General features: G+C 41.6%; 1 protein-coding gene across 1 annotated transcript in view; it reads right to left on the bottom strand.

Annotated features, from left to right (window-relative positions):
• Positions 1-7,287: 7,287 nt before the first annotated feature.
• The window catches only part of LOC116369661 (rho GTPase-activating protein SYDE1-like), a gene marked incomplete at its 5' end in the record, with an annotated part of 13,116 nt that continues 7,493 nt past the window's right edge, over positions 7,288-12,910 (bottom strand). Inside the window, 2 exons of the mRNA XM_031819569.1 lie at positions 7,288-7,837; positions 10,917-11,199. Coding sequence (XP_031675429.1) covers positions 7,359-7,837; positions 10,917-11,199 — 762 coding nt within the window. The remainder of the gene's footprint in view (positions 7,838-10,916; positions 11,200-12,910) is intronic.

Genomic DNA, 12,910 nt, shown 5'->3' with positions numbered 1-12,910 from the left:
CGAGACTTGAAACTTGACACGTAGGTTCTTCCTTCATGGTGAACAAATGTGCATCAAAGGCCCATAAAGTCCATCAGGATATATCTCGGAAATGTATGGAAAAGCTTTGAAAAACGCTCTTCTCATGAACCATGAATCCAAATTACACAGAATTAGCACGTTACGTAGTCCCATGGTACATCTCTTAACTTAGGTTGAGAAAAGCTAAGGCATTAGTTAAGTGATATGAGTTATTGATTATTTAGTTAAGTGATATGTCTGAGTTATTGATAAATTATTTAAGTGATATGAGTTATTGATAAATTAGTTAAGTGATATGAGTTATTGATAAATTAGTTAAGTGATATGAATTATAGATAAATTAGTTAAGTGATATGAGTTATTGATAAATGAGTTAAGTGATATGAGTTATTGATAAATTAGTTAAGTGATATGAGTTATTGATACATTATTTAAGTGATATGAGTTATTGATAAATTAGTTAAGTGATATGAGTTATTGATAAATTAGTTAAGTGACATGTCTGAGTTATTGATAAATTAGTTAAGTGACATGTCTGAGTTATTGATAAATTAGTTAAGTGATATGAGTTATTGATAAATTAGTTAAGTGACATGTCTGAGTTATTGATAAATTAGTTAAGTGACATGTCTGAGTTATTGATTATTTAGTTAAGTGATATGAGTTATTGATAAATTAGTTAAGTGATATGAGTTATTGATAAATTATTTAAGTGATATGAGTTATTCATTATTTAGTTAAGTGATATGTCTGAGTTATTGATAAATTATTTAAGTGATATGAGTTATTGATAAATTAGTTAAGTGACATGTCTGAGTTATTGATAAATTAGTTAAGTGATATGAGTTATTGATAAATTAGTTAAGTGACATGTCTGAGTTATTGATAAATTAGTTGAGTGATATGAGTTATTGATAAATTAGTTAAGTGACATGTCTGAGTTATTGATAAATTAGTTAAGTGATATGAGTTATTGATAAATTAGTTAAGTGATATGTCTGAGTTATTAATTATTTAGTTAAGTGATATGAGTTATTGATAAATTAGTTAAGTGACATGTCTGAGTTATTGATAAATTATTTAAGTGATATGAGTTATTGATAAATTAGTTAAGTGACATGTCTGAGTTATTGATAAATTAGTTAAGTGACATGTCTGAGTTATTGATAAATTAGTTAAGTGACATGTCTGAGTTATTGATAAATTATTTAAGTGATATGAGTTATTGATAAATTAGTTAAGTGACATGTCTGAGTTATTGATAAATTAGTTAAGTGACATGTCTGAGTTATTGATAAATTATTTAAGTGATATGAGTTATTAATGAATTAGTTAAGTGACATGTCTGAGTTATTGATAAATTAGGAAATTCAGATTTTACGTGTCCATTTGAAATCCTTTGTAAATTCACTTCACAATTTTAAACATTTTAGGGTCATCAAAGACAATTTTAAACATTTAAAGACAGTAGCATGATGAACCATGTTAATGTTAGCAACGGTATCTTAAAAGGAAATTATTAACAATTCACCTTTTTTGACTCTGCTACACTAATACTTAAAATAATCATAAAAAGTAATATTCTCATGGACTGAAAGTCAGATTCACAACAAATGTGGTATTTGGACTCATCACAATAGTTTTTTAAAGAGTTTGAGAAAATAGCATTGATGCATTCAAAGATGGCCACACTATACCAGTAAATGCATATTAGCTCATATGCTAAAATATGCTAAAAATGGTTTAAATAATCTTCTTCTCATAAACCATAGGACCAACTGAAGCCACATGTGGAATGTAGGCCCATGGTACATGTCTTAACCTAGTTTGAGAAAAGCTAAAGGTCAAAAATATGGTTATTGAGTTATTGACAAACCCCCCCCCCCCAAAAAAAATCAGATTTTATCTGTCAATTTAAACCGCTGTAAATCGACTCCACAGTGGCCTATCAACGTGAAATTTGTCATCGCTATCATGGACGTCCTGAACATGAACCACGCTGAATTTGGTAATGATAGACACTATAAAACACAAGGAAACTATGAACAACTCATTCTTTGTCTTTGTAACGCTAATGGCTAATGGCTAATGGAAAATGGCTAATGGATAATGGCTAATGGCTAATGGATAATGGCTAATTGATAATGGCTAATGGATAATGGATCATGGCTAATGGATAATGGCTAATGGCTACAAAATCATCTTCTCATCATGAAGGTCAGATTCACTCCAGATTTTTGTATTTAGACTCATTAATCAATCAAATGTATTTATAAAGCCCTTCTTACATCAGCTGATGTCACAAAGTGCTGTACAGAAACCCAGCCTAAAACCCCAAACAGTAACGCAGATGCTGATAATTCTATCAGTCTTTAATGGTTTTTAAGAAACAATTGTTGCTTCATTCAAATATGACCACACCTATAGATGCACGTTAGCACAAATGCTAATGCTAAAAATACACATAAATCTGCTCCCGATGTGGCGCAGCGGTCTACTGTATGTCAGTGCTAGTGGAGTCACTACAGACCCTGGTTTGATTCCAGGTTATTGGGAGTCCCACAGAGTAGCGCACAATTGGCCCAGCGTTGTCCGGGTTTGGCCTGGGTAGGCCGTCATTGTACATAAGAATTTATTCTTCTCTTTGATTTGGACATTTTCCACACAACGTACAATGTATAAACATCAAACATATACTAGGAAAAGCCTTAAACGTTACAATGTTTTTGTAATAACGTCATCTATTCACCTTTAATAACAAAACAAAAACGACATACATTTTCATATTCCATCTATCGTCATGACCACCATTGTGGCTAACAGAAACCATTGTTCCAAAGTCCCTTTAGTTCATGTTTAATGTTCTGATGTTCTCCATAGTAACAGGACAAAAGGAATTTATCTGTGGCCTAAGACTTACCATGGGCGTGAGGGGTCATTCTTAACTGACTTGCCTAGTTAAATAAAGGTTAAATAAATAAAAAAAGAACCATAAGTCATATTGACTCCAGATTTGGTATGTAGAATCAATGAATTAGCCTCGATTAAATTCTAGAATGATTAGTTGCTGCATTCAAAGTGAGCCACGCTTCACCACTAGATGGCGCCATATCACACCAGGGCATAAATGTCACACGATGACATTTAAACCTTTATGCCTTCAGAAAGTATTCCCTGTTACGTTGTGTTACAGCTTGAAGTTTGATTACAGCAGATTCAGCTGCATTCAAAGTCGACCACGCTACATCCAGCCATCTTGACACAACTGTGGGAATCACTGGAGTCAACATGGGCCCAGCATCTCTGTGGAATGCTTTCCACACCTTGTAGAGTCTATGCCCCCACGATTTGAGGCTGTTCTAAGGGCAAATGTGGGTGCCGCTCAATATTAGGAAGCGTATATATAGATGTCCTACCCTACCTCTTTCAGGAAATAAATTAAATGCAGTATTAGCCTGATATTTATTTAATGAATGATGTGTTAAGCTTCTAAATTACAGCCTCTGTTTCTCGTGTATTATACACCTGCGCCCTGCTAGCCTGTTAAACAACGCCCCTCTTAGAGTCCAAGGAAAAGATAAACTAGAATAGCCCCTCTTAGAGTCCAAGGAAAAGATAAACTAGAATAGCCCCTCTTAGAGTCCAAGGAAAAGATAAACTAGAATAGCCCCTCTTAGAGTCCAAGGAAAAGATAAACTAGAATAGCCCCTCTTAGAGTCCAAGGAAAAGATAAACTAGAATAGCCCCTCTTAGAGTCCAAGGAAAAGATAAACTAGAATAGCCCCTCTTAGAGTCCAAGGAAAAGATAAACTAGAATAGCAGTTCCCCATAATAAAACAACTCCTAGTGGATGGATCCACTACAGATCCACTACAGAGGGCAGCAGTTCCCCATGATGATACAACAACTCCTAGTGGATGGATCCACTACAGAGGGCAGCAGTTCCCCATGATGATACAACAACTCCTAGTGGATGGATCCACTACAGAGGACAGAGGGCAGTAGTTCCCCATGATGATACAACAACTCCTAGTGGATGGATCCACTACAGAGGGCAGTAGTTCCCCATGATGATACAACAACTCCTAGTGGATGGATCCACTACAGAGGGCAGCAGTTCCCCATGATGATACAACAACTCCTAGTGGATGGATCCACTACAGAGGACAGCAGTTCCCCATGATGATACAACAACTCCTAGTGGATGGATCCACTACAGAGGGCAGCAGTTCCCCATGATGATACAACAACTCCTAGTGGATGGATCCACTACAGAGGGCAGTAGTTCCCCATGATGATACAACAACTCCTAGTGGATGGATCCACTACTACTAGGCCTCTATGAGAAAGAGATACTGTAGAGGCAGATGTGGTTATGTGAAAGCTGCTACGGAAAACTCCTCGACCAGACAAGTTCCTCCTGTGGACAGGAAGAAGACCAGCTTCAAACTCATCCGTAACTATAACACTGTGCTTTATGTTTTTTGGTGTGATAACACTGTATGACATATGATACTGCCCGGTTGTAACAAGAATAGTGTGTTTTAACAACATGGGTTACGATATGCATAGGACATCAACAACATGTAAGTGCTTATTGTAGATGTGCAATACCATGTAATACTGTTTATACAATAAACAGCACAAATACTCAAAAACAAAAACAGGAAGTTGTAAAAAAAATTTTGGAGCCAACTTCCTCTGTAATATGGCTGTTGCATTCCTTCCAAAATATGATTGTACCGACGCACAAATATCACAATAACATGGCTGTTTACAGCAACGATGCATAGCAGAGTAACCAGCAAATTATTACAAAATAATACGAAACATAAACAATTATTACAAAATAATACGAAACATAAACAATTATTACAAAATAATACGAAACATGACAAAATAATACAAGTATTACGATATTGTTACTTAGTACAGAAGTGCAAGACAATTTTATGAGTCGGTGGTGTCTTGTAATTCAGCTGAAAGACAGTTTTATGAGTCGTTGGTGTCTTGTAATTCAGCTGAAAGACAGTTTTATGAGTCGTTGGTGTCTTGTAATTCAGCTGAAAGACAGTTTTATGAGTCGTTGGTGTCTTGTAATTCAGCTGAAAGACAGTTTTATGAGTCGGTGGTGTCTTGTAATTCAGCTGAAAGACAGTTTTATGAGTCGGTGGTGTGTGTGTCTTGTAATTCAGCTGAAAGGCAGTTTTATGAGTCGTTGGTGTCTTGTAATTCAGCTGAAAGGCAGTTTTATGAGTCGTTGGTGTGTGTGTCTTGTAATTCAGCTGAAAGGCAGTTTTATGAGTCGTTGGTGTCTTGTAATTCAGCTGAAAGACAGTTTTATGAGTCGGTGGTGTGTGTGTGTCTTGTAATTCAGCTGAAAGACAGTTTTATGAGTCGGTGGTGTGTGTGTCTTGTAATTCAGCTGAAAGACAGTTTTATGAGTCGGTGGTGTGTGTGTCTTGTAATTCAGCTGAAAGACAGTTTTATGAGTCGTTGGTGTGTGTGTCTTGTAATTCAGCTGAAAGGCAGTTTTATGAGTCGTTGGTGTCTTGTAATTCAGCTGAAAGGCAGTTTTATGAGTCGTTGGTGTGTGTGTCTTGTAATTCAGCTGAAAGGCAGTTTTATGAGTCGTTGGTGTCTTGTAATTCAGCTGAAAGGCAGTTTTATGAGTCGTTGGTGTGTGTGTCTTGTAATTCAGCTGAAAGGCAGTTTTATGAGTCATTGGTGTGTGTGTGTCTTGTAATTCAGCTTAAAGGCTTGTGCTCGTGTCTAAATCCAACTCAGTTCATTAATTCACAATCAGGTCTCAAGATCAACCTGGAATCAGATTAACAGACATATTAATACTTGAACTAAGATGTATTTTTTGACATGTCATCAAATGTAATTGAATATACAGTACCGGTCAAAGGTTTAGACACACCTACTCATTCAAGGGGTTTTCTTTATTGGGGATTTTCTTATTTAGACGAGACTTGCTTGAGCCAAGAAACCAAGAAGGAGAGTGATGGAGTGCTGCATCAGATGACCTGGCCTCCACAATCACCCGACCTCAACCCAATTGAGATGGTTTGGGATGAGTTGGACCGCAGAGTGAAGGAAAAGCAGCCAACAAGTGATCAGCATATGTATAAACTCCTTCAAGACTGTTGGAAAAGCATTCCAGGTGAAGCTGGTTGAGAGAATGCCAAGAGTGTGCAAAGCTGTCATCAAGGCAAAGGGTGGCGACTTTGAAGAATCTCAAATATAAAATATAGTTTGATTTGTTTAACACTTGTTTTGGTTACTACATGATTCCATATGTGTTATTTCATAGTTTTGATGTCTTCACTATTATTCTACAATGTAGAAAATAGTAAAAAATAAAGAAAAACCCTTGAATGAGAAGGTGTCCAACCTTTTGACTGATACTGTACATTTTCAATGCATTTATCCAAAATTATTAAAGTCCTCTCCTTCACCCTTCACTGGAATTTAGAGAATAAATAATTGGAATTACATCAACAAATCCTTCTAAAAAATAGACCTTAAATGGAGATGGGAGAAATAAATAAAGACACATGACTGACAACATAACAGAGTCTGACAGGCGTTGCAGCCTTACATACATGACTGACAACATAACAGAGTCTGACAGGCGTTGCAGCCTTACATGGCATTACAATCTAGGATTTTACAAACAATGAATTTTCAAGAACTCCACTGGTCCACGTCTCTACAAATAAGGTGTCCTTGTGTGATCAAAGACGAGAATGTTGTCACTTGTTTGTAGAAGAACCAGCATTCGGAATGAGAAGACATCAGAAATGAAGCTTTTTAAACACATTGGAACAGTTAAATACACTTCAACGTTACTGAAGCAAACACCACATTGCTTGTCGTCTTTCTTTGGTCATTTCCTAATAAAGAATTTCCTGACCTTCAATAATACTATCAGTCTCTCTCCTCCTCTCCTCTCCTCTCCTCTCCTCTCCTCTCCTCTCCTCTCCTCTCCTCTCCTCTCCTCTCCTCTCCTCTCCTCTCCTCTCCTCTCCTCTCCTCTCCTCTCCTCTCCTCTCCTCTCCTCTCCTCTCCTCTCCTCTCCTCTCCTCTCCTCTCCTCCTCTCCCCTCCCCTCCCCTCCTCTTCTCCTCTCCTTTCCCCTCCCCTCTCTCCTCTTCTCCACTCCTCTCTCCTCCCCTCCTCTCCTCTCCTCCTCTCTCCTCTCCTCCTCTCCTTCTCTCTACTCTTCTCCTCCCCTCCTCTACCCTCTCCCCTCCCCTCCCCTCCTCTCCTCTCCCCTCTCCTCCCCTCCTTTCCTCTCCTCTCCTCTCCCTCTCCCTCTCCCTCTCCCTCTCAGAGACAGATGTTAATCTGTTTGGACAGCTCTCTCTCCAGGTCTGATATCAGCGTATCAAAGTCTTTGAGACTCAGTCTGCAGGTAAACGGGGCGTCAAAGTCCAGAACTAAGTCGTCTACGTACTGAGTCCACTCCACCTTCTTCACCTCCCTCTCTTCCTCCTCTTCCTCACTGTCGCTCCCTGCCACCTCGTCGTAGTCCGCATCGCCTCCGGACAGGAAGTCCCGCCCACACACGCTCCAGTCACCAGCATACCGGTTACAGGGCGGGCTCTCCAGTCGGCCCCGTCCACGTCGCGACACCACGCCCACGTCGTCCCCTGGGAGGTCCAGAGGCAGCGACAGGCCACGCTGGCAGCGCCGAGGCAGGGGGTTATGGGGCATGGGGCTGGGAGGGGAAGGAGGCGTGTCTGAACTGGAGGAGGGCTGGAGGAGGGTGGGAGGGTCGGGGTTGTCTGTCACTCTGTCTGTAGGAACTAAGGAGAAGCAAAGAGAGGAAAGGTTTCAAAACCCAGAGATGATGATGTTCTAAACATTTTCACTCACTTTAGTTGCCAGCGGTTTAGACATTAATGGCTGTGTGTTGAGTTATTTTGAGGCGACAGCAAATTTACACTGTTATACAAGCTGTACACTCACTACTTTACATTGTAGCAAAGTGTCATTTCTTCACATGAAAAGATATACTCAAATATTTACAAAAATGTGAGGGGTGTACTCACTTTTGTGATATACTGTATATATATACTAGAAGTATGTGGACAAATGATTTGGTTGTTTCAGTCACACCCGTTGCTGACAGGTGTATAAAATCGAGCCCACAGCCATGCAATCTCCATAGACAAACATCTCCTTCATTAAACATTTTATGAGAATTTTTTATTTTTTATTGAACCTTTATTTAACTAGGCAATTCAGTTAAGAACAAATTCTTATTTAAAATGACGACCTAGCCCGGCCAAACTCTAACCCGGACGACGCTGGGCCAATTGTGTGCCGCCCTATGGGGACTCCCAATCACAGCAGGTTGTGATACAGCCTGGAATCAAACCAGGGTCTGTAGTGACACCTCTTGCACTGAGATGCAGTGCCTTAGACCGCTGTGCCACTCGGGAGGCCCAAAGAGTCAGTTGGTCAAATTTCTGCCCTGCTAGAACTGGTCAGAATTGGTCAACTGTAAGTGTTGTTATTGTGAAATGGAAATGTCTAGGAGCAACAACGGCTCAGCAGCGAAGTGGTAGGCCATACAAGCTGCCAGAACAGGACCGTAGAGTGCTGGGGCAAGTAGAGCGTAAATATAGTCTGTCCACATAAGCTCACGGAACGGGAGCTGTAGAGCATAGCGTGTAAAAATCATCTGTCCTCGGTTGCAACACTCGGTACCGAGTTCCAAACTGATTCCCACAGCAATGTTCCAACATCTAGTGGAAAGCCTTCCCAGAAGAGTAGAGGCTGTTATAGCAGCAATGTTCCTACATCTAGTGGAAAGCCTTCCCAGAAGAGTGGAGGCTGTTATAGCAGCAATGTTCCAACATCTAGTGGAAAGCCTTCCCAGAAGAGTGGAGGCTGTTATAGCAGCAATGTTCCAACATCTAGTGGGAAAGCCTTCCCAGAAGAGTGGAGGCTGTTATAGCAGCAATGTTCCAACATCTAGTGGAAAGCCTTCCCAGAAGAGTGGAGGCTGTTATAGCAGCAATGTTCCAACATCTAGTGGGAAAGCCTTCCCAGAAGAGTGGAGGCTGTTATAGCAGCAAAGGGGGGGACCAACTCCATATTGATGTCCATGAATTTGGAATGAGACGTTAGACTAGCAGGTGTCCACGTACTTTTGGCCATACAGCATTCGGGAAAATATTCAGACCCTTTGACTTTCTCTGCGTTTTGTTACGTTCTAAAATGGATTAAATATTTCTACATATTTTTTTAATCCTCAATCTACACACAATAGCCCATAATGACATCACAATACCCCATAATGACCTCACAATACTCCATAATGACCTCACAATACCCCATAATGACCTCACAATACCCCATAATGACCTCACAATACTCCATAATGACCTCACAATACTCCATAATGACCTCACAATACTCCATAATGACCTCACAATACCCCATAATGATCTCACAATACCCCATAATGACATCACAATACCCCATAATGACATCACAATACCCCATAATGACAAAGCGAAAACAGAAATATCTTATTTACATAAGTATTCAGACCCTTTGCTTTGAGACTCAAAATTGAACTCAGGTGCATCCTGTTTCCATTGATCATCCTTGAGATGTTTCTACAACTTGATTGGAGTTCACCTGTGGTAAATTCAATTGATTGGACCTGATTTGGAAAGGCACACACCTGTCTATAAAACGTCCCACAGTTGTCAGAGCAAAAACCAAGCCATGAGGTCGAAGGAATTAGGGCTCAGAGACAGGATAGGGCTCAGAGACAGGATTGTGTCGAGGCACAGATCTGGGGAAGGGTACCAAAACATTTCTGCAGCATTGAAGGTCCCCAAGAACACAGTGGCCTCCATCATTCTGCAGCATTGAAGGTCCCCAAGAACACAGTGGCCTCCATCACTCTTAAATGGAAGAAGTTTGGAACCATGAAGACTTTAGCCGCCAAACTGAAGGGCCTTTAGGGAGGTGACCAAGTTCCTCTGTGTAGATGGGAGAACCTTCCAGAAGGACAACCATCTCTGTAGCACTCCACCAATCAGGCCTTTGTGGTAGAGTGGCCAGACGGAAGACACTCCTCAGTAAAAGGCACATGACAGCCCGCTTGGAGCATCTCTGGAGAGACCTGAAAATAGCTGTGCAGCGACGCTCCCCATCCAACCTGACAGAGCTTGAGAGGATCTACAGAGAAGAATGGGAGAAACTACCCAAATACAGGTGTGCCAAGCTTGTAGCGTCATACCAAAGAAGACTCAATGCTGTGATCGCTGCCAAAGGTGATTCAACAAAGTACTGAGTAAAGGGTCTGAATACTTATTTAAATGTGATATTTCAGTTTTTTAATATTGAATTATTATTATTTTATTTTTTTACTATTCTTTCTTTGTCATTATGGGGTATTGTGATGTCATTATGGGGTATTGTGATGTCATTATGGGGTATTGTGATGTCATTATGGGGTATTGTGATGTCATTGTGGGGTATTGTGATGTCATTATGGGGTATTGTGATGTCATTATGGGGTATTGTGATGTCATTATGGGGTATTGTGATGTCATTATGGGGTATTGTGATGTCATTATGGGGTATTGTGATGTCATTATGGTGTATTGTCTGTAGATTTGAGGGAAAAAAACGATTTAATAGATCTTAGACTAAGGCTGTAAAGTAACAACATGTGGAAAAAGTCAAGGGGTCTGAATACTTTCCAAAGGCCCTGAATAGTACAGTATCACTAGGAAACGGGAAGACTGGTTGAAACGACAAGATATTTGTTTCAAATGATTTCTCTGGTTGTAGTGAGGTCATATCCATCAGTTTGGACCGTTGGAAATGTCGGCCCACTTTGTCCCAACAGACACTTACTGGGCCAGAGCTGCAACAGGTAATGCAAGGCCTCGATGTGTCTCTTGAAGTCCACAGCACTGGCGATCTCCTCGCTGTGAGCAAAACTCCGTCCGCCCCTTCCACAGCTCCCCCCGCGCCCGCCCTGCCCGCCCTGTCCTGGTGCAGTGGGTCTCCAGGACTCCTGGGTGGGGGTCAGGAGCACTGGGCCAAAACACACAGCCAGGTTCTGACAGTTCATTCGGTTACAGTCACTGTAGGAGGCAACGAGGCTCAGATGGTCCAGGAGCAGAGAGAGGGTGGCCTGGAGAGAGAGAGGAGAGAGAAGAGGGTTAGACAGGGAGGACTGGAGGAGGCAACGAGGCTCAGATGGTCCAGGAGCAGAGAGAGGGTGGCCTGGGGAGAGGGGAGAGAGGAGAGGGTTACAGTCACTGTAGGAGGCAACGAGGCTCAGATGGTCCAGGAGCAGCGAAAGGGTGGCCTGGAGATAGAGGGGAGAGAGAGAAGAGGGTTGGACAGGGAGGACTGGAGAGAGAGAGAGAAGAGGGTTAGACAGGGAGGACTGGAGAGAGGGGAGAGAGAAGAGGGTTAGACAGGGAGGACTGGAGAGAGAGAGAAGAGGGTTAGACAGGGAGGACTGGAGACAGGGGAGAGAGAAGAGGGTTAGACAGGGAGGACTGGAGAGACGGGAGAGAGAAGAGGGTTAGACAGGGAGGACTGGAGAGAGAGAGAAGAGGGTTAGACAAGGTTAACCCTACCTAACCCTATCTAACCCTACCTAACCCTACCTAACACACTGTGAACCCTACCGAACCCTATCTAACCCTACCTAACCCTACCTAACCATATCTAACCCTATCTAACCCTACCTAACCCTATCTAACACACTGTGAACCCTACCGAACCCTACCTAACCCTAACCTAACACACTGTGAACCCTACCTAACCCTACCTAACCCTATCTAACCCTACCGAACCCTACCTAACCCTACCTAACCCTACCAAACACACTGTGAACCCTACCTAACCCCACCTAACCCTACCTAACCCTACCTAACCCTATCTAACCCTACCTAACCCTATCTAACCCTACCTAACCCTACCTAACCCTATCTAACCCTACCTAACCCTAACCCTATCTAACCCTACCTAACACACTGTGAACCCTACCTAACCCTATCTAACCCTATCTACCCTACCTAACTCTACCTAACCCTATATAACCCTATCTAACTCTACCTAACACACTGTGAACCCTACCTAACCCTATCTAACCCTACCTAACCCTATCTAACCCTACCGAACCCTATCTAACCCTACCTAACCCTACCTAACCCTATCGAACCCTACCTAACCCTACCTAACCCTACCAAACACACTGTGAACCCTACCTAACCCCACCTAACCCTATCTAACCCTACCTACGCTATCTAACCCTACCTAACCCTATCTAACCCTACCTAACCCTACCTAACCCTATCTAACCCTAACCCTATCTAACCCTACCTAACCCTATCTAACCCTACCTAACCCTATCTAACCCTACCTAACCCTATCTAACCCTACCTAACCCTATCTAACCCTACCTAATCCTACCTAACCCTACCTACCCCTAGCTAACCCTACCTAACCCTACCTACCCCTATCTAACCCTACCTAACCCTATCTAACCCTATCTAACCCTACCTAACCCTATCTAACCCTACCTAACCCTACCTAACCCTAACCCTATCTAACCCTACCTAACCCTCTATAACCCTACTTAACCCTACCTAACCCAATCTAACCCTATCTAACCCTACCTAACCCTATCTAACCCTACCTAACCTTACCTACCCCTATCTAACCCTACCTAACCCTACCTAACCCTAGCTAACCCTACCTAACCCTACCTAACCCTATCTAACCCTACCTAACCCTATCTAACCCTACCTAACCCTATCTAACCCTACCTAACCCTACCTAACCCTATCTAACCCAGACCACGTATTCACCCTGCACAATTTGTTATGAGG

Source organism: Oncorhynchus kisutch, unplaced genomic scaffold, assembly GCF_002021735.2.
Source record: "Oncorhynchus kisutch isolate 150728-3 unplaced genomic scaffold, Okis_V2 scaffold2274, whole genome shotgun sequence".
Lineage (NCBI taxonomy): Eukaryota > Metazoa > Chordata > Actinopteri > Salmoniformes > Salmonidae > Oncorhynchus > Oncorhynchus kisutch.
This window is presented reverse-complemented; position numbering and strand designations above follow the sequence as displayed.